At 42.4% G+C, this 21005-nt stretch overlaps 2 protein-coding genes and 1 long non-coding RNA gene across 4 annotated transcripts; all 3 read left to right on the top strand.

Annotated features, from left to right (window-relative positions):
- Window positions 1–8132: 8132 nt before the first annotated feature.
- Window positions 8133–11088, top strand: mgp (matrix Gla protein). 2 transcript variants are annotated; one of them, XM_026163743.2, is made up of 5 exons: window positions 8133–8447; window positions 9731–9815; window positions 9948–9977; window positions 10168–10273; window positions 10559–11088. In XM_026163743.2, exons 2-5 carry the CDS (start codon window positions 9755–9757, stop codon window positions 10713–10715), a joined length of 354 nt encoding a protein of 117 aa, XP_026019528.2. In that variant the 5' UTR covers window positions 8133–8447; window positions 9731–9754; the 3' UTR covers window positions 10716–11088. The 2 variants fall into 2 exon arrangements, with proteins under 2 accessions (XP_026019528.2, XP_026019527.2); XM_026163742.2 differs by having other exon boundaries at window positions 8258–8447; window positions 9728–9815.
- A 1525-nt stretch (window positions 11089–12613) lies between these two features.
- LOC145428340 (uncharacterized) lies at window positions 12614–16631 on the top strand. Its single transcript, XR_013908630.1, has 4 exons — window positions 12614–13198; window positions 13269–13362; window positions 13619–13811; window positions 16260–16631. It is a non-coding gene; the product is annotated as an uncharacterized LOC145428340 (long non-coding RNA).
- Window positions 16632–16637: 6 nt separating this feature from the next.
- Window positions 16638–17760, top strand: bglap (bone gamma-carboxyglutamate (gla) protein). The gene is made up of 4 exons (XM_026163740.2): window positions 16638–16773; window positions 16882–16929; window positions 17196–17280; window positions 17429–17760. Exons 1-4 carry the CDS (start codon window positions 16716–16718, stop codon window positions 17529–17531), a joined length of 294 nt encoding a protein of 97 aa, XP_026019525.2. The 5' UTR covers window positions 16638–16715; the 3' UTR covers window positions 17532–17760.
- Window positions 17761–21005: the final 3245 nt, after the last annotated feature.

Here is a 21005-nt window from a genome sequence, read left to right as displayed (position 1 = left end):
CAGCACAAGAACAAGCTCTGAGCACAAGATCCATAGAGGCTGGGGTCTATCACACCAGGCAAGACCCCAGGTGCAGGCTGTGTAAAGATGCCCCAGAGACAATCCAGCACATAACAGCAGGGTGCAAGATGCTAGCAGGCAAGGCATACATGGAACGCCATAACCAAGTGGCCGGCATAGTGTACAGGAACATCTGTGCCGAGTATAACCTAGAAGTCCCGAGGTCAAAATGGGAGATGCCCCCAAGGGTGGTGGAGAATGACCGAGCTAAGATCCTGTGGGACTTCCAGATACAGACGGACAAAATGGTGGTGGCTAACCAACCGGACATAGTGGTGGTAGACAAACAGAAGAAGACGGCCGTAGTGATCGATGTAGCGGTTCCCAATGACAGCAATATCAGGAAGAAGGAACACGAGAAGCTGGAGAAATACCAACGGCTCAGAGAAGAGCTCGAGAGGATGTGGAGGGTGAAGGTAACGGTGGTCCCCGTGGTAATCGGAGCACTAGCAGATCCCGGGAATAACATCGGAGATCTCTGTCCAGAAGAGCGCAGTCCTGGGAACAGCTAAGATACTGCGCAGGACCCTCAAGCTCCCAGGCCTCTGGTAGAGGACCCGAGCTTGAAGGATAAACCGCCCGCAGGGGCGTGCTGGGTGTTTTATATATATATATATATATAAATATATATATATATATATATATATATATATATATATATATATATATATATATATATATATAAAAACACCCAGCACCAGTGGCTGGAGAAAGCTGGACTGAAAGACAGCACAGAGGCGGGCGGTTTATCCTTCAAGCTCGGGTCCTCTACCAGAGGCCTGGGAGCTTGAGGGTCCTGCGCAGTATCTTAGCTGTTCCCAGGACTGCGCTCTTCTGGACAGAGATCTCCGATGTTTTTCCCGGGATCTGCTGGAGCCACTCGCCTAGCTTGGGAGTCACCGCACCTAGTGCTCCGATTACCACGGGGACCACCGTTACCTTCACCCTCCACATCCTCTCGAGCTCTTCTCTGAGCCCTTGGTATTTCTCCAGCTTCTCGTGTTCCTTCTTCCTGATATTGCTGTCATTCGGAACCGCTACATCGATCACTACGGCCATCTTCTTCTGTTTGTCTACCACCACTATGTCCGGTTGGTTAGCCACCACCATTTTGTCCGTCTGTATCTGGAAGTCCCACAGGATCTTAGCTCGGTCATTCTCCACCACCCTTGGGGGCATCTCCCATTTTGACCTCGGGACTTCCAGGTTATACTCGGCACAGATGGATAATAAGTGTCATTAGGTGTAAATATATATAGATTGTGGATTTATGTAGTTGTTCTGTGTTTGATGTTGAAAATCAATCATATGTTCATAATTAAATAACGTTAACTATGGATTCTTCGATACCCAACATCCACAATGACGGCGAAACAACTAGTAGCTCAGTGTTCCAACATTCGAAAGCAGGGCGTTGTTGGAATGCTACTATGCAAGTAACCCCGGCGGAAGGGGCTACATGAATAGGATGAGGGATCTATATATATATATATATATATATATATATATATATATATATATATATATATATATATATATATATATATATATATATACACGGTGGGGCAAAAAAGTATTTAGTCAGCCACCGATTGTGCAAGTTCCACCACTTAAAATGATGACAGAGGTCAGTAATTTGCACCAGAGGTACACTTCAACTGTGAGAGACAGAATGTGAAAAAAAAATCCATGAATTCACATGGTAGGATTTGTAAAGAATTTATTCGTAAATAAGGGTGGAAAATAAGTATTTGGTCACCTCAAACATGGAAAATCTCTGGCTCTCACAGACCTGTAACGTCTTATGTAAGACGCTTTTCTGTCCCCCACTCGTTACCTGTATGAATGGCACCTGTTTGAACTCATCATCTGTATAAAAGACACCTGTCCACAGCCTCAAACAGTCAGACTCCAAACTCCGCCATGGCCAAGACCAAAGAGCTTTCGAAGGACACCAGGAAAAGTATTGTAGACCTGCACCAGACTGGGAAGAGTGAATCTACAATAGGCAAGCAGCTTGGTGTGAAAAAATCAACTGTGGGAGCAATCATCAGAAAATGGAAGACATACAAGACCACTGATAATCTCCCTCGATCTGGGGCTCCACGCGAGATCTCATCCCGTGGGGTCAAAATGATCATGAGAACGGTGAGCAAAGATCCCAGAACCACACAGGGGGACCTGGTGAATGACCTGCAGAGAGCTGGGACCAAAGTAACAAAGGTCACCATCAGTAACACACTACAACAGCAGGGAATCAAATCCCGCAGTGCCAGACGTGTTCCGCTGCTGAAGCCAGTGCATGTCCAGGCCCGTCTGAAGTTTGCCAGAGAGCACATGGATGATACAGCAGAGGATTGGGAGAATGTCATGTGGTCAGATGAAACCAAAGTAGAACTTTTTGGTATAAACTCAACTCGTCGTGTTTGGAGGACGAAGAATACTGAGTTGCATCCCAAGAACACCATACCTACTGTGAAGCATGGGGGTGGAAACATCATGCTATGGGGCTGTTTTTCTGCCAAGGGGACAGGACGACTGATCCGTGTTAAGGACAGAATGAATGGGGCCATGTATCGTGAGATTTTGAGCCAAAACCTCCTTCCATCAGTGAGAACTTTGAAGATGAAACGAGGCTGGGTCTTCCAACATGACAATGATCCAAAACACACCGCCCGGGCAACAAAGGAGTGGCTCCGTAAGAAGCATTTGAAAGTCCTGGAGTGACCTAGCCAGTCTCCAGACCTCAACCCCATAGAAAATCTGTGGCGGGAGTTGAAAGTCCGTGTTGCTCGGCGACAGCCCCAAAGCATCACTGCTCTCGAGAAGATCTGCATGGAGGAATGGGCCAAAATACCAGCTACTGTGTGTGCAAACCTGGTAAAGACCTATAGTAAACGTTTGACCTCTGTTATTGCCAACAAAGGTTATGTTACAAAGTATTGAGTTGTATTTTTGTTATTGACCAAATACTTATTTTCCACCCTGATTTACGAATAAATTCTTCACAAATCCTACCATGTGGATTCATGGATTTTTTTTTTCACATTCTGTCTCTCACAGTTGAAGTGTACCTCTGGTGCAAATTACTGACCTCTGTCATCATTTTAAGTGGGGGAACTTGCACAATCGGTGGCTGACTAAATACTTTTTTGCCCCACTGTATATACATATATATATGTATATATATGTATGTGTGTGTGTGTGTGTGTATGTATATATATATAATATATATATATATATATATATATATATATATATATATATATATTATATATATGTCATCAGTAAAAACTGACACACCTGAAGATGTGTGTGCCCTGCTGGATGTCGGTATTATGCAACATCAATAAATCCGTAGAAAGTTTTGTTAACGTTCACATGGCAAAATTCACAGCCATCAGAGGAGGACAGCCCTGACTAATGTCTGTCCTTCATCCAGTCTGGCTGGATCCCTCGGCCATCCCACGGGTAGGGCCGGGGAATGAGCTTACATCACATGATGTTTTCATTGACTCAGTGTGAGTCACTCACTCCTTAATGTGTCTACTGTTTTCAAACACAACGTAAAGTGAATCACAGCAATGCCCGTTAAGGAAGGAAAGGGTAAAAATAGCAGGAACAAAAATATGGAACGAGTGTTTGCCTGCGCTCTGCCCGCTCTGACCGAGCGAGCCGCAGAGCAGCCTGAGGTTCACCTGCTCGCCCACTGAGGGAAATGCAACCCTGCCCAATTAGGTTACAATATGTGTTTATGCAGACACGACTTGGTTAGCGTACACATTTGTGGCCTTCTCTTAATTATGAACTCCACGCTCATTCTTTCATTTAATCTATTTATTTTTTTCCTTTCAATTTCCTTCGGCCGAGCGTTCATTCTTTCCTCCTTCCTCCCACCAGTTTCCTGCACGCCTTGCACGGACATGTCTCTTGCTATCATATGTTCAGAATCAACTGAGTCTGATGCAGAAATTTTCCTCCCTCAAGCTTGTTCTGTGTCTCCCTCCTACTCGATTTCATTAAAACCACATTTAATTCAAACTATCTCCAGTTCAAGCACAGATGTGCCATACAGGTGAACCGTATTACTCACAGCAGTCATGCACCAGTCCCGCCAGTTGACTCCCATCCTGTTTTTCCAGTTTTTGTGCGTCTGGGACTCTGGCACACTTCGCTGCTTACAAAAACATGATTCTGGCTCTCCTAACGTGCAATTTAAATATTTCTCTGGAGATAGATAGTGTGTGTTTTGTTGTTGATGTTGTTGTGCCCTGGTGTGACCAAGGAGGTGACAGGTCAGGACAGGAACTTGCAGAAAAGAGAGTGAGATAAGAAGAGGGAAAAGTACCACAAGATTATCAAAGGATTATCAATTGTCAGAGAGAAAACACTGGGGTAGCATGACTGGAACAAAACAGAGAACATCTGACAGCTTTTTTCCTCTCCGCCTCATCTCAATCACCCATCTGATCCCCTTTTGCCCGTCTCCAAATTTAAGAGCAAATTTAGAGCTGTTAACTAGCAAGCCTCCAAAATCTCCAAATCCCCCCCTTAACATGCAAACAACTAAAAATATGGAGACTAAAGACAAATCCCTCTCATTCACTTTTATTCCCCTCGTTTTTGTCGTGTGGAAAGAGATCGGAGCTGCAGCTCAGCGGTTCCACAGTTAACAGCCTAATATGACCACATCACTGAATGTGTCTGCAGACGAAGTGCCAAAAACATCCAACCACAGCAACATGTGCTTTCTCTGTCCCTGCACCATCTGACTCAGTTTCTCTCTTTCTGCTTTTTTGAACCCAAGCACCCCTCTTCTTCTTATCTCTATCGTTATGTCTGTCTTAATGTTTATCTGTCTGTCTGAGCCGCACTGGTTCCTGGCATAGGCTGACCTCCTGTTTGGATTTGTTTATCATTGGTGAAGGCGGATTCTACCTCAGCTATTCACAGAGAGCTCTGGCTGAGTCAAATGTGATGGTGGTGTTACATAACTCTCAGATAGGCACTATAGGGGTATTGTGTAACTGCAATGTTAACTTTAATGTAGGTGCCTTTGGAGAGCTGTCTGATGAAGTGCGACTTATGCACGCATGCTTCGGTAGATATGATCTGTTCTTAATAGATTGGCCAGCCCACTATATATCAATTTAAATCCTGCTCCTGCTTTAAATACACCTGAGGTGAACTTGAGCAGGTGTTAACTATATGATTATAGGATCATACACTATATAAAAGATGCAATGTGATGCCACAGTGAAGTCACCCATTAGCTAGTGGTCTCCATTGGCCCTTGGTGTCTTTTTGGAGCCAGACAAAAAGGCTGGTTAGAAGCGGCACTGCGAGCTGTACAGGTACATCAAATTAACAAAGATACCTACTGATTAGCTTGGTGTGTTCAAACAAACTGCTATAAAACACTTAAATACTAAATTTTCACCCACTGAAACTGAAGCAACAGCTTTTCGGATGGGCTGCTAGTGTAATTATCCTCACAGTAGGCCACATTCTTTACCAGATAATTGCATTAAAAATACTCCAAAAGGTGCCAATACCACAAACCCAGTGGAGAGGTCCAGTCAAGTGGCTGCCTGTGTGGCTGAAAAATAAAGTAATTGCAGAAGTGCCAAAAAAGGCTTCTGATTCCTAAAATGAGTCAAATCCAATTGACTCCCATGTGAAAATGTCCAACTTTAGAAAATTAATAAGCTTGTTTTCAGCCTACAAAAAAGGTTTACCTGTGTGGATAGTTTGCTCCTTCACAACAACTGATTCATCTATTTGGATTCTGGATGTAGGGTCGCGGCTATTTGGACTGACAAGACTCCCAGTGTTTAAAGATAGAGCTAATCAGTGGTGCTAAGCTGCACCTCAGCTAACAGCAGAACTGAATCTCTTTGTCACGACTGTTAGTATCATGGCTGACTGCACGATGCAGACCATCACAGATGATTGTGTGTTAGTTTTGATGAGCGAAAGTGCTTCATTCATTCATCTGTGTGACATGCAGCATGCTAACCTAGCTTGCTAGCATTAGCTAATGCACGAAGGGGGTGTCCAAATTCATAGGCTGCATCCTACTGAGGCCTCATTTGTAGGCCGATTATGTCACAGCAATGCGACAAAGGCTGTCCAAATTCCTAGACTCCTTTAAATGCAGTCAACAAATGCGTCCCCCTTTTCCCCAGATTCAAAGGCTGGGTCGGGTGTATCCTTCGTAGCCCACCATATCCCAGAATTCATAGCGTGGGCCAGCCAATTCCAGTTTCCAACAATGGCGGCGGCTACTTAGTTTTAATATTACTCTTATTACTCTTTCTGGGTCACAAAATAAACTTTTAAGATGTTTCAGGCGAGAATGTAGCTTTGTAAATGTCAAATATCTGCTCGATTTATCAAGACATCACATATTTGCAAAAGTGCTCTGACGTTTTTGGAGATGTCTGTTACCCACCAGCTCAATAGCTAGAACAGCGAACTCCCGGCACATTGTTTTCAGACCTCCCGCGGTCTTTTGCTACTCAGGTTAAACATGATATATAAGTCACTTCGATACCTTAACAATGTTATTGTTTGCCTTTTTTTCAGTGTTTTATTTGTTCAAGAGTAAATCGGTTTGGCTGAGATCACAGCTGAATAAATGTCAAACAGAAAACTGATTAAACAGAACTACGCCACTTTCCTGTTATATTTTAGATAGCAAGGAGCAGGCAGCTGAGTTTATTAAACTCTAGTGAGACAGCTAGTGACGCAAAACTGAATGCTAGACCGTCCAATTTCACAGCCGCTCACTTCCGGCCAACCCGGCTTTTGGAGGACCTGGCCCACATACACGGCGAAGGCCGGGTCCTCGGGAGGATGCAGCCTACAAATTTTGACACCCCCAAACATTCCAGCTTTCAAATATGGAATTTCTGTCTTCAAAACTCCAACATCGTGATGGGAAGAGCACCTTCAAAATCCAGAGTTCAAAACCAGTGGGTCACAGCACAGTTGTCCATCTTTTATATACAGGTCTGTTTCAGTGATTGCCTATAATGATGTAAAACTTGAGTTTTAACAATATTAAAACAGGCAATATATAAAATAAATTAATGCACACTTGTTAGCAGGGTAAAACTGAATATAGAGACCAAGACATGTTTTCATGAACATGCTTTTTTCTGCAGTAAAGGTTAGCATTTTAACACTGGAGCCACCGTCAAGTGGGCATTTGAGAAACTGCAGTTTTGGCAAATCTATGTTGGTGTCCTTTTTCAGCAAAATGCTTTGCACCGTTTTCATAACAATGAAAGGGAACATCCATAGCATTCTTAGACAGGGGCTGAAGACAAAAACACAGTTAATTATGTTTTCTTAAAACTCAGGGTCTTCTACTTCTACTAACTTCTACTAAATTTATGTGTGATACCTTACACTCTCGCACTAACCCAGAGCCCCACATGTTCTCCTTCTGATGGAAAACCCCTTCCACTATTATACAATAGCTTCCTTTCATAAAATTTCCCTTGAAACATCTCCAGTCTGTTCTCGATAACAACCTACTCACTTTATTACTTTAACCAAATGGCTCGCACTACAGCAAGCTGATTTAAGGGCATACACATTGATTCATATATGTGGGTTTTTATTTCTTTTTATTCAGACTTCTCCGCAGGGAAACACTGACTATTACTAAAGTTGTGCTTTACTTCAGTGTCACTTATTATCTGTTTACACAGTGGACTTCTTTTATGGTAGCGCAAAAGAAGAGTTACAGTTATTGCTGACCACAATCATAAATGCTTCTCCTTTAAACCATTTATTAAAAATGTGCTTGGCAACGGGAAGATTTAAAGTAAAGACCAGCACTGTCGTATGTGCTATTTCTGTGCTCTCAGAGACATATTTAGATCACAATCTGCAACCATTTCATGTTTTATCTGAACTTTTTTGTTATCTCTCATATCATGCAGGCATGCTGGCAAACAGTGGCAAATATTATCATGTACCTGCTATGAAGCAGCTTAGTTGTCATCGTGCCACCCTTTCCCTCACCCTCTTCTCTGTCTCTCTGTTTACCCCCGGCTTGTTTTTCTCCAGTTCTCCTGCCATCACCACCAGCTCTGTTTATTTCGGTAAAAGCGTAGGAGTTGGGGAGAGAGTGAGCTAATACCCCAGTCTTATTAACTGGTAGAAAAAACGGTGGGTGGGTGGGTGGGTGTGGGGTGATAGTAAGGGAAGGGAGGAGAAATTGCGAGGACTAAAAGGGAGGTGGATGGAGACAGAAAAATGAAGGGGTGGGGGGACAGAGATGAGTATAAAAAGCTTTGCCATGAGGAATTAGGAAATGTTCCTGAGGAGAAAGTATTGAGACAGTTTCCATCACTCCATAATTTTCCTTCAAGGTAAGTAAATTACAGCAAATGATCTCTTAAAACTCTTTGCAGGTGAAAAGTAGGAGAAGTTTTGAGTTTTGGACACAATCAGGCAAACGTAGCTTTTATTTTGTGACTATTTTTATAGTACTTTACTTTTCTTTTTTTTTTCAATTATCTGCCAATGAAAATACGGTAGAAAAGTAGGCCTGTGGCCCTCCTCTTTTTGTTAAAGAGTTTTTAATGTACACCCTCATCTTGGTTCTTTGGCTTTTTCCAATGATGTGTGCACATTCTGTCTGCAGGGAAGGAAGCTGGGACTTCACTAGGACCCCTATTGAGACTCAGACAGGCATTAAACTCTGTAGACACTCTTGTCAGCACCACACACACACACACACACACACACACACACACACACACACACACACACACACACACACACACACACACACACACACACACACACACACACACACTCACTTAGCTATCCTTGCCAATCTTTGGGAGTCGCTTTTTGAACTTTAGGCCCCAGGCTCGCTGTTTCTGTGCCCACTGTGGGTCTGGCTTACACTGCAGACAAATATGCCTGAGGGGATCATGTGTCAGTGTGTGTGTGTGCTTCTGAATGTATAATGAAAGCTGCTATTGATGGTGAAAAAGAGCGCTGCCGAAACAAGCGCTCCATCCAAATCCCACAAACAGAACGTGGGGATGAAAGCTTTTCTGCAGACATCTGGCACTGCTGTTTATACAGGTGGCACTTACCCTACCTCAGGTCACTCACACTTACACGTTGAGTGTTTACATGTAGACACGTGCGGTGCGAGCGTACACCCCGAGCCACCCTCAACTTCATAATTCCAGTCTGTTCATTCGCTGGCTGTTAAGCAGCTCCTCTCGGCCACAGCTATTCTCTTACGGTTCTTCCTTGCAACCTGAGGTTTCATTGCGTGGTGCAGATTGGCCTCAACCTAAGGCCAGCACAGTGAAAAGACTTTTTGACTCATATCTGTGGTTTTGTGTTTGTTCCATTAAAAAAAAATCTGCAGCACTGTGCCAGCATGCACAGAGATTTTTTTCATATATTGGTTGTTTATCTGCACAAAACCCACAGAAATGTTGTCACTTTTTACCCCAGCTTGAGGTTTTGGTCTGTTTACCCACCCTCAAAATGCAAAAAAGTGTTCTGCATCCTTCCCTTTGCCTTATTTTGTCTCATTTTTTTCTATTTTTTCCCTACTGCCTATCTAACTCTTACTTCAGCACTACCACGACTTACCAAAAATACTTGTCTGCTTTGTTTCCAGCAGGCAGGCAGATAAACAAACCCCAGGATGAGGAGCCTTCTTCGTCTTCTGGCACTCGGTGCTGCAGTCTCTCTCTGCGTCTGCTATGGTATAGATCCTCCCAGACGCCCTCACTTTGCTATCGCTCGGCAGCCATTATTTATTCATAACCTGCAACATAACAAAATGTAATAAGACATTCATCATTTATGATTAACCCGATTCCATGTTTTTCCCGTAGAGTCTCATGAAAGCACAGAATCCACTGAAGGTGACTGAAATGTTGTTTCTCGGTTCTGGAAAAACATGCATGCCATTATAACAAATGTGATGTATTTAATCCTCATTTAGTCTTTACTAACATGCCCTCAGCCCTTGTTTCACCTGATCTGCTGCATGACCGGCATGCCAGATGCTGATTGAAATCAAATTTTCCCACTAGTAAAGTTTTGTGGTTTCAGATTTGTTTGTGCCTCCAAACCGAGCCAACTCATTCATCCCACCACAGAGAGGCAACATATACATCCCATCCAGAGGGAATGGCTTCGGCAGTTACAACTTCAGGAGGTAAAACCTAAAACCATGGGCAGGCATGCAATGCAGAGCACTTTATCTCCTGCATGTTTAAAACCACAAACCCACAGAAAATGCATGCTTGCCATACATATACGGCACTGTGCCTCATTAAGACAAAGCCTAATTGGACCATTAAACATCTACATGTGCTTCAAGAATCCACAGACACAAACACAGAGCCTGGAGTGCAGGATAAAAGAGAATTATTAAATTCATTTCTGTTTAGAGTTCCTCTACTTTTCTTCATTTTGAAAACCTTCTTGTTTTAATTCCCAGGACATTCAAGTCTCCAGCAGAAAGACGCGCAGAGATCTGCGAGGACTACTCCCCCTGCCGCTTCTATGCCTATCACCACGGTGCCCAGCAGGCCTACAACAGATACTTTGGCGCTAGAAGTCAACCACGGCGGCCTGCTGTGACTCGCCGATACTAAGCTGGACCTCACATGCAAAAGTCTCATTATCATCTGGTCCTTTAGTCCACATATCATCAGTTTTTAGATAATTTATGTAATTGTTTTTGTGGGCTCTTTTGGCAAGAAAACTGTTTTTTATATATAAACACCAGAACTTCCAGTCAATGTGGCTCAAATCACACAGCAGCCCATCATTATATTCATGTAGAAATTTACAGCCTGTTTCTTGTGTAATCTCAGGATGACTTTTATCAAGTATCACTGCATGATCCCAGCATTTATGAGCTTTACGGGATATGCTCGAGTGAAGCGTTTGGCTCACTTTCCGCTAACCATTTCTTACAATCTCCACTTACTTATGCTGTCAATAAACAAATATAATGACTTTTAATGGGTTTGGTCTTAATCCTGTTTTTGCAATTTGCTTGCCACATGAGTTTGTGAGAACTTTGGGGATTCTCAGTGTTTTTCAATATATGCCAGATGTTATATGTAATATAACAATATTTGGGAGTGCTTAAGAACCATTAGGAAAGTTAAATACGGCCTTGTGCATAAATATGAGACACATTACAAGAATCAGAATACTTTATTAATCCCCAAGGAAATTATATAAATGTAAGAAGCCCACTTTAACACAAACAGTCTATAAATACTGGAAACCACTTGGTTATTCTAGTGTTTATCACATGGTTTAGAATTCAAATGTAAATCTGGTGAGTGCTTCTATAAAACAAAGTACAGTAATGTAGTGCAGCAGAAGTACATAGTGCAGTAAAATGGGAAGAAATCAAGTACAAGTATCTAAAAAGCTCTACAGAACCTGATTGAATGTGTTGTTACACAACTGACGTGTTGAGGAGTTACATTATGATTTCAGTATGCACTGTCGGTGTCTGGTCTCTTGCAGTCTTGAGAAGAATGTACTGCACATGTGCAGACAGACACAAGGACAGCTCAGCACATGGCAGATGTCAAAATGCTGTAGAAGTAAAATGACAGTTATACTGGGTGTTTGTCTGTCTGTGCTGCCACATGGCCACGAAAGTGTATAATTATAATTGTCCTGAGGGTAAATCCTTGTAGTCTGTCACTGAAACGAGACAAAAGGCACCAGCATTGACCCAGACTGTGAAATTACAACCCATATGCTCTACTACTGTCCGGACCGGTCCAGCTTCGAAATCTCTAGTTAGAAATAGCAACAAAGGGCATCCATGTCACAAAGTGAACTTAAAAGGCTCAGCTTTGAAAATAAAAATGATATGTTTGTGTTACTGGGACGGTATTCAGTAGAGCATTGACATTATGATTTCTAGTACACCATTAAACTACCATGTGATCGCTAACCTTGGAGGTAATCCAGGGTACCACGACTAGATCTCTTAAAACAGCTGTTACAGCTGGAGGCACGATATGGTCCTTACAAAAATGTGCAAGTGGACACAGACAGCCTACAGAGGGTCAAAGGCAAGAAACAACAGATCAATGTCGTCCTTTCTAAACTTGTGACTGGAAAAATGCGAGTTGACCTAAGGAGGACAGAAAGACCTCTGTGACCTTCCTCTGATTAAACTTGATTCTATGGTCCTGAAGCACAAAAAAATCTTAATAACTGAACTTGAAATGACCTGGGAGGGCGGGTTAGTTATCTCTCACCACCTGAAGAAAGCCAAATACCAAGATTTGATCAACAAGGCTCTAGTTCACGAATGGAAAACAGCTGCCATTGTTTCCAAGGATGTGAAAAACAACCACATTGCTGATAAGTTACTGAAGTGCAAGCTGCGTTTAATTTTTCAGTTAAATTCAGTCAACTACTATCATTTCTGCAGCAGTCGTGGTGAGTCGTATGACTGAGGAGGACATTGAGTGGATGGATGCAAGTCAGATTTAGGACGTATCTGTCATGCTTCTTTGAAACTAAAAACGTGTTATTCATCAGCTTGTGCAGCTAGTTGTACTATTTGAGTCGTGACTGTACTCAAAAGCTGCAAAACAAATGGGAATTGCAATGTTAAAGATATCGTGCGCTCACAGTCAGCTGTCCTAGTGTGTGGTGAACTCAGTGATCGACTTCTGCACCTATACAAAAGTCTCTCCTCTTTCTCTCTACCTCCTAAGACATGTGGTCTACTTTTGTAACTGTGGTCTCTGTGAGTGTACTTTGTGTGCATGTTTGTAATTATGCATTGCAAGTGTTAGTGGAAACACATTTTCTTTTTCAGTTTTATGTAATAGCAAAGTGACTTGACTCAAATGTCCCCTGTCAAAGCCGTTTTCCTATCCACATCACCTGGTCTGGTGCCAACGCAAGTTTTCCAGGTACAACTTTCCTGAAGGTTCTAGGTAGTGAACTGTTTAGCAAGGTACACCAACAGCTGAACACAGTTAACAAGCCAGCACAGCTGAGACCAGTTAAAGAAGGCTATGTTTGCCTATGTTAAAGCTGGAGGCTAATTTGATGTAGGATTTTTCGTGTTGCAGAGCACATAATTTTGGTGAGCAAACAATGCCAAGTGCTTGCATGCAATAATCTGACAAAACTAACAGTGCATAACATCTGTGTAGGTTCTCAGTGATTCCAGTCATGGTACCCAGCATGTTCAAATCTCAGCAGTTCCTCAGACGCAAACGCTCATTGTGGTTTCACCCTTGACCCCTGGTGAGGACCCATACCTTGTTTTTGGTTTGGTTGCCTTCTTTTTTTCACACCTTAGAACAAAACACAGCCAAGTTGTGATGATGCTATGTGTAGGATGAATATTTATTGAAAGTTTAGTTAAACTGGAGTGGTATATCACCACAAAGAGGAAGACATGCAGAACATTAAAAAAAAAAGCAGTGTGAGAAACATAGACGATGCCTACAGCAGACAGATTGATTTTAACACTTTTTCACTTGACTTTCACCTCTTACAGGTTATGCCACATATTTTTCACACTGCCTCCTAGTGACTGTACAGAGCTACAGCATGTAGATCTGCTCTGCAAAGCTATGATAGCACCAACCCACAACTATAACCCTGGTATATGAGGATCCCCCAACAGTGTGAATGTTCTGCCCACCCTGCTAATATCGTATGACATCAAGAGAGGAGCTGCCGAACCACAGGTAATCCTGCAGTGTCTGCTTGAAACAAAAGATGTTTGATGTGTACCCCACAAAAGATAAGATAAGATAAGATAAGATAGAACTTTATTAATCCCTCGGGTGGGTTCCTCTGGGAAATTCGATTTCCAAAAAAGCACAGCACCGACAGAAGTTACAGAGTTACAGAATATTATATACACACACACACACACACACACACACACACATATAAAGACAGAGACAATATAAATAAAATATACGAAGGGGATAAATAGAATAAATAGGAATAAAAAATAAAAATACAAGTGAATTGCACATTTCAAGTATTGAGGTCTATTGCACCGTTGACTATTTACAAAAGTATTGCACAAAAGGTATTGCACAGTGAGGTGAAGAGGCACTACAGCTTAGTTGTTCCCCTCCTTTGTCCTCCTGTTTCCCCTCCCTCTCCCCTCCAGAGAGGAGTTAAACAGTCTGATGGCGTGTGGGACAAAGGAGTTTTTAAGTCTGTTAGTTCTTGTCTTTGGGAGAAGCAACCTGTCACTGAACAGACTCTTCTGGTTGTTAATGGCCGTGTGCAGAGGATGCCTGGCATTGTCCATAATGTCCATCAGTTTCTTTAATGTCCTTTTCTCTGCCACTGTCACCAGAGTGTCCAGCTTCATGCCGACCACAGAGCTAGCCCTCCTGATCAGTTTCTCCAGCCTGGATGAGTCCTTCTTTGCTGTGCTGCTCCCCCAGCACACCACAGCATAGAAAAGTACTCCAGCAACCACCGACTGGTAAAACATCCTCAGGAGCTTCCTGCAGATGTTAAAAGACCTCAGCCTCCTGAGGAAGTACAGTCGGCTTTGTGCTTTTTTATACAGGTGCTCTGTGTTGCATGACCAGTCCAGTTTATTGTCCACCCACAGACCGAGGTACTTGTACTTGTTGACCACCTCCACCTCCTCCCCCTCTATCTGAACCGGCAGTGGACCTGCTCTAGACCTCCCGAAGTCCACAACCAGTTCCTTAGTCTTTGAGGTGTTGAGTTGCAGGTGGTTTGTGTGACTCCATGCGACAAAGTTCCTCACCAGACTTCTGTACTCTTCTTCCTGATCATCCCAGATACACCCCATGATGGCTGTGTCGTCTGCAAACTTCTGAATGTGGCATAATTCAGAGTTGTGGCAGAAGTCAGAGGTGTACAGGGTGAAGAGAAGAGGGGACAGCACAGTTCCCTGTGGTGCTCCTGTGCTGCTGACCACTGTGTCAGACGTGATGTCCTTCAGCCTGACGTACTGTGGTCTGTCGGTGAGGTAGTCGGAGATCCAAGCGACCAGGCAGGGGTCCACCTCCATCCTGTTCAGTTTTTCCTGAAGCATACAGGGCCGGATGGTATTAAAGGCACTGGAAAAGTCAAGAAACAGGATCCTGACCGTGCCTTTTCCCCCATCCAGGTGTGAGTGGGCTCTGTGTAGGAGGTACAGGATGGCATCCTCCACTCCGACACCCGCCTTGTATGCAAACTGTAGTGGGTCCTGGGCATGTTGTACCTGTGGTCGGAGGAAGTTGAGGAAGAGCCGCTCTAGAGTCTTCATAAGATGTGACGTCAGTGCCACCGGTCGGAAGTCATTCAGCTCATTGGGCCGGTTCTTTTTGGGGACCGGGACGATGCAGGATGTCTTCCATAGGGCGGGCACTCTCCCCAGTCGCAGACTGAGGTTGAAGACTCGTTGTAGCGGCTCCCCAAGTTCAGCAGCACACGCCTTTAGCATCCTAGGACACACCTTGTCTGGGCCTGGTGCCTTTCTGGGGCGAAGCTTCCTCAGTTGTCTCCTGACCTGATCCACCGTGACACTGGGAGATGTTTGGGAGGAGGGGAGGGGGGGAGATGTCTTGCTGCTGAGAGAGGGATTGGAGGAGGGGGGTGTCATGGTGTCAGGAAAGGATTACATTTTAGGAGTGGCATGAGAGTATTAGGCACTTTGCTTGTGGGAAGTCTTGTTTTCATTAAAAATCAAACGACATGTTCCACTCGACATCATGCAGCTTTCCTCTGCTTAACTGTCGAACCACCCACTTGTTGTGGTAAAAATATCTGTGCACATTTAAATGGCCCGTCTACAAAGCTTCAAACAAACATGGTTGTTTCTAAATGTTGCTTTCTCTATGTAGGAAATCACTGTGGTTTGCAATAAAAAGAAAGCCCTCAGATTAAAATAATGCAGCATAATGTGGGACAGTGGTTTTTCCTTTTTAGTGAGTAAGCCATGGTTTTTCTCTGCCTCATGCACTTACTGAACTAAATGTACAAGTGTGTGGGCGCTTTAAAAGTCTGACCTGTCCGAGCTGCTTTCCTGAAAGAGTTCATTAAATTTTATATTACTACCACTACGTATGATGAGATATCGGTGACAGTGATTTGATTTCATTTCATTCTTTCTGTTTTTTGTCTCCTTTTTGTTTGTTTTTTTATTTTAACAGAGATAACTGCAAATTTTGCAAAGATGAGGAAAAGGAAACTGTGATTCTTAACACAAATCTGGTAAGTAGGTCAAATGAAGCTGTAAAATAATGTTGATTGAAAGATCCTTCCAGTGGCATATATTTGTGGCTCCTCACCTATGCTTTAAAACATTGCCCACCTTTTGGACCCCTTATTCTGCAACGCTGTGAGTGTGGATGCCCTTTTCTTTCTTTCTTTTTTTACACATACATATATATATACTTCATTTTTGCAGAGGTGTGTATTTCTGCATCTGTGTGGGTGTGTGATACATGATTCCCTAACCAATCACATATCCATGTCACACAAGGGCTACATCTATAAACCGAGTGTGTTTTTACATATATATGTCTAAGAGAAGGAAAGACGGAGAGAGTGAGTGATACAGCTCGGGCCATTTTCCCTTAAACTGAAGGCTGAAAAAGAAAGAAAAGATGAAGACCGTGGCTATCCTGGCTCTCTGCTTCTTGGTAGTTATCTGTGTCGCTTCGGGTAAGAGCTGTAGCAATATTTGCAATGTAATTTTTTAACCTTAAACCTTTAAACTAAATTAGTTTTTTAAAGTTAGTCTGTTCTTATTTTTCCCCTTCTGTTTGATAGATGCTGCCACCGACCCTCAGACTGCTGGTGACAACCCTGCTGAGGAGGGTATGATTAATATTAGTTTATTCGTCCAGAGTTTAATGGAGAAGAGGTTCGAACTTTCAGGCACTGCATGAGTGAAATGATATACCAAGAATGATGAATGATGAATGACTTTTTGCAAAAAATTTTCTATACTCTTGTTTTTTGTTGTTTGTTGTTTTTTCTCTATGACTTTTTTTTGTCTTTATGCTATACTGATCTTTAAAAAAAAAAAAAAATTTTCATAAACAACAGCAGGTTGACAGATGTCTTATGACTGTGATGTGCAGGTTTGTTTGTGGAGAGGGAGCAGGCCTCCACGGTGGTGAGGCAGAAGAGAGCTGCTGGACAGTTATCCTTGGTACAGCTGGAGAGGTATCTCACACCTTATCTACAAACCTTATTGCTGCATGTTTTTAGACATGTTCTTATCTTTAATAGGGTTGGGTTGGATATGGAAAGTTTTCATGAAGGTATGAAACATCATAAGTAACCGTGTGTGTGTCCTCTCTCCTCCATTCAGCCTGAGAGAAGTGTGTGAGGCCAACGTGGCTTGTGAGCACATGATGGACATAAACGGCATCATCGCCGCCTACACTGCCTACTATGGACCAATCCCCTATTAGAGGCTACAGCTGACTGCGCACCAGAGCTGCCTTTTTTCTTGCATTGCCACCTCTGAGCTCGGCTTTTTCTTTGTCTAAAAGTGTGGCAGACGGATCAGACTGGAAGAAACCAAACACCAGCAGGTGGATTTACTTTCTTTCCTAACTGCACCTTCAAGAATATCTCTGTAATTCTGTCATTTTTCTCCGCCTGTAGAGTTGAAACGGAATAAAAATGAATATCATTCTGCTGTGTGTGCTGTTTTCTAAAGCCTTATTTGTTGTATTGGATTAGGAATCATTCACGTAACTCATGAAGCAGATTTGACAAGTTTTAGCCACTAGATGTCCCTATTAGGCTATATTATATGTAAGGCTAATGAACCTTTATCATCTCTATAATATAACATTGCAGTTCTTTTAAGGTATTCAGTTTGCTTTTTTTTTTTTAAAGAATACTTTTAGTGAATACAGTTTGCAGTAACTTTAAAAATCACATTTCTCAGACTAAAGTGATCCAGTCCTACTCCTTTATCAAAAGGGTATTCCTACATATCAGTGACCACGGTAAACAGGGCCTGAGAGTGGCTCAGAAATGTGGTTCATGATTTATTTAAACATTTTCACACAAAAGAAAATCGCTGAAACTCTGAAGCTTTTGTGCCATGTGATTCCCCGTCTGTTTGTTTCCTTTGATAGATCTGTGCATTCCCGACATCATCCCGGCAGCACCGGGGTGTCCAGTCGGACGGGTCTATTGTGCATCATGATGTAATTTCTTCCTTTGTATTCCGGTAGTTCGCTTGTTTTCTTCTTGGTGTTTATGTTTGGCTGTGCAGAAAGCAATTGATGACAGAGATAGCACAGTTAACATAGCTGAGACAAGGTGCACAGAATGAGTTGTCTATATGCCACAAATCATAAATAAAACTGAGACAAGCAGAAAAACAAATCATAGACAATGTGTGAATGTGTACGCACGTGAATATGTTTGTGAATGTTCGACTCTGTGGTACCTTCGTTCTGCTTCTGTTTCTTACTTTTTGATCAGTTTCTCTATTAATACAAAGAAAAATCCATCAGGTTGATGCGAGATGAGATGAACCTAAACAGATGTAGATGTATGGTTAGTGATGCCGTACCGTAGTTTTAAAAGTTTTAAAAACCACCACCATGCTGCTTCTTTCTGTTTTGCATTGTTACATTTAGAGGTGTTTAATTACAGCTGACTTATTATTTAACCTGCACAGAGGAGCATTTAGGTATTTTGTTTTTCGAATCAGGTGGCTGACTAAACAAGTTTCCCAACATGTTTGTCTTTGAAACTTAGATCGTAGATTACATTATTGTGTTGTTAAAGTGTTGTTAAAGTGTTGTGTTGTTAAAGAAAAAAAAGTTTTTGCAGTTTGCTGGTCTGGAGCTCTGGAGTGGAGATCCCAGCAAATTCCCACCAAGGTCAGAAAGTGCAAAAATGGAACAAACCCATGATCTACATTTCAGTCTCTACAGGCCTCATTTAGCACATTAAATGTTTACAGTTGTGACAGTAGAAGAGGAAAAAGGACTGAACAAATATGACTTGTCTGCATTTTGATTTCGTTTTTATTATGTCATATGTCACTGTTACAGTTCTTTTTTTTAAACAATGTGATATGTAAAACTTTAGACTCGAAAGAGGACATACTTTCTTCTTTCACATGACAGCATAGATATATTTACCACATTTTCATGGGAGCAGTAAAGAAAAAAAAGCAAAAACAAACGTTTCCAGTCATATAGCTACTTCACCGTTTACTGTTGTAAAATGTTTTATTCATTCGATAATAAATAGGTCATCTTTTACTTCCTGTCAGTCCAGAGCAACTTACTGGCAATGTTACTGGCATTTGTTTTCCCTCATTAAGATATGCTCATGCCAACAGGACTTTGCAGCAGTGTGTTTATTTTTAAATGAACCAGCTGAGCTACTCAACAAGTCTCACGCATGTTTGACTTTGAAACTGTCGGCGTTTCCTGCTTCCTACAGAGCATTGCATCATTATTTCCTTTAACCTGTTTTTGCTTTTATCTACATTCATTTTGTGCCTTATACTAAAACACTTTTTTTGACCTTTTTTTTCTGAGGTCCATGAGAAGATCAAACAGAATATCTTCAGTATGAGCACATGTCTCTCTGCACATATAAAATACATTTTTAACACATTTTGGTTGTGATTTTTAAACTAAATGTACAGCAGCATAAGATTTGACAATTCTTCTAGTGTGACAGCACAAATAATAAATTCTGCCTCCCTGATACTCAGAAATAAATATCTTAACAACTCTGTAAGCTTCCAAGCAAATATTCGTTATGACTTTGTTGATCCCCTTACTTTGCCTTAAATATCCCTTACACTGTTGTGATTGTTATGAGTCGGCTCTATATTACTGTGGCCCCTAGAGACAAAGCATGTACAAACTCCAAAACACTTACATAACATTTTTGTCATTCTGAAAACCCAACTTACTGGCAAGCTTTTAAAGCCTGAGCTGAGACTCTTGAGCAGCACAACTTGTTCATACCAAAGACATGATGGATGAGTTGCGCTTTGAATGAGAGAACCGTAAACTTATCCAGGCCGTGGCGAATTCATTCCAAACCACAACAGTGCCCTGGTTTAAACCAGGCTGGATCTCATTGGAGAAGGAACTATTCTGATCAAGCGCATCAGAAAGAAAATATTCTCACTCTTCAGTGGTAATTTGGTGTACGTCAGCATTGTTGTTAATGGTCACCTGAGATAAGATGCATAAGATGAGATGGGCCGCACTGTTGTCTCACAGCAAGAAGGTCCCGAGTTCGATTCCACCATCAGGCTGGGGTCTTTCTGTGTGGTGGTTGTATGTTCTCCCCGTGTTTGCTTGGGTTCTCTCCGGGTACTCTGGCTTCCTCACATTTAAACGATTAAATGTTCACTTTTGGGGCCTCTCCAGCCTGATACAGAACCCCCTAGCAGGGGGATACATAGCTGAACTGCTTATAGAGTCCAGAATCTGAGCAAATTAAAAGTGAAATCCGAAGCACATGTGCTTTATCCGCATAATAATTAATAGACTGACATGTTGCATTTAATTATTAGAAACAAAAAGAACAAGGCTAGCTCATTTCCACGTGCGCTGTTTTTGTGCTGAGCTAACTAGTGGCTACAAATTAACGCAATATATTTAATAGTTAATGGTTGCTTACTGGGGGCAGGGGCCTGGGAGGAGTTGACAGTATGGTCGGGGTCTGGGACGCTGGGCCATCCCTGCGGCTGCTGGGCCGGGGGCAGTCTGCTTGCCTCCACCCCAGGGAAAAGGGTAACATCTCCTGGGTCAGGGGGCTGATTGCCCCCCTGAGGGCGGTGATACCTGGACCTGGGAGTATAGAGTACGTTTGGAGAGTGTGAATGGGTGTTCATTACTGTTTCTCTCCACATTGGGCGAGTGCTGAGTATTTGTATTTGTTTGCATGAG

The sequence above is a fragment of the Astatotilapia calliptera genome, chromosome 4, assembly GCF_964374335.1.
Source record: "Astatotilapia calliptera chromosome 4, fAstCal68.1, whole genome shotgun sequence".
NCBI lineage: Eukaryota > Metazoa > Chordata > Actinopteri > Cichliformes > Cichlidae > Astatotilapia > Astatotilapia calliptera.
This window is presented reverse-complemented; position numbering and strand designations above follow the sequence as displayed.

Excerpts from the sequence above, each read along its gene's own strand:
- mgp (XM_026163743.2), top strand. The coding sequence starts at position 9,755 with ATGAGGAGCCTTCTTCGTCTTCTGGCACTCGGTGCTGCAGTCTCTCTC. Across the intron at positions 9,816-9,947 it reads CTCTCTCTGCGTCTGCTATG|AGTCTCATGAAAGCACAGAA; the intron begins GTATAGATCCTC and ends TTTTTCCCGTAG. Across the intron at positions 9,978-10,167 it reads AAGCACAGAATCCACTGAAG|ATTTGTTTGTGCCTCCAAAC; the intron begins GTGACTGAAATG and ends TTGTGGTTTCAG.
- bglap (XM_026163740.2), top strand. The coding sequence starts at position 16,716 with ATGAAGACCGTGGCTATCCTGGCTCTCTGCTTCTTGGTAGTTATCTGT. Across the intron at positions 16,774-16,881 it reads AGTTATCTGTGTCGCTTCGG|ATGCTGCCACCGACCCTCAG; the intron begins GTAAGAGCTGTA and ends TCTGTTTGATAG. Across the intron at positions 17,281-17,428 it reads TCCTTGGTACAGCTGGAGAG|CCTGAGAGAAGTGTGTGAGG; the intron begins GTATCTCACACC and ends TCCTCCATTCAG.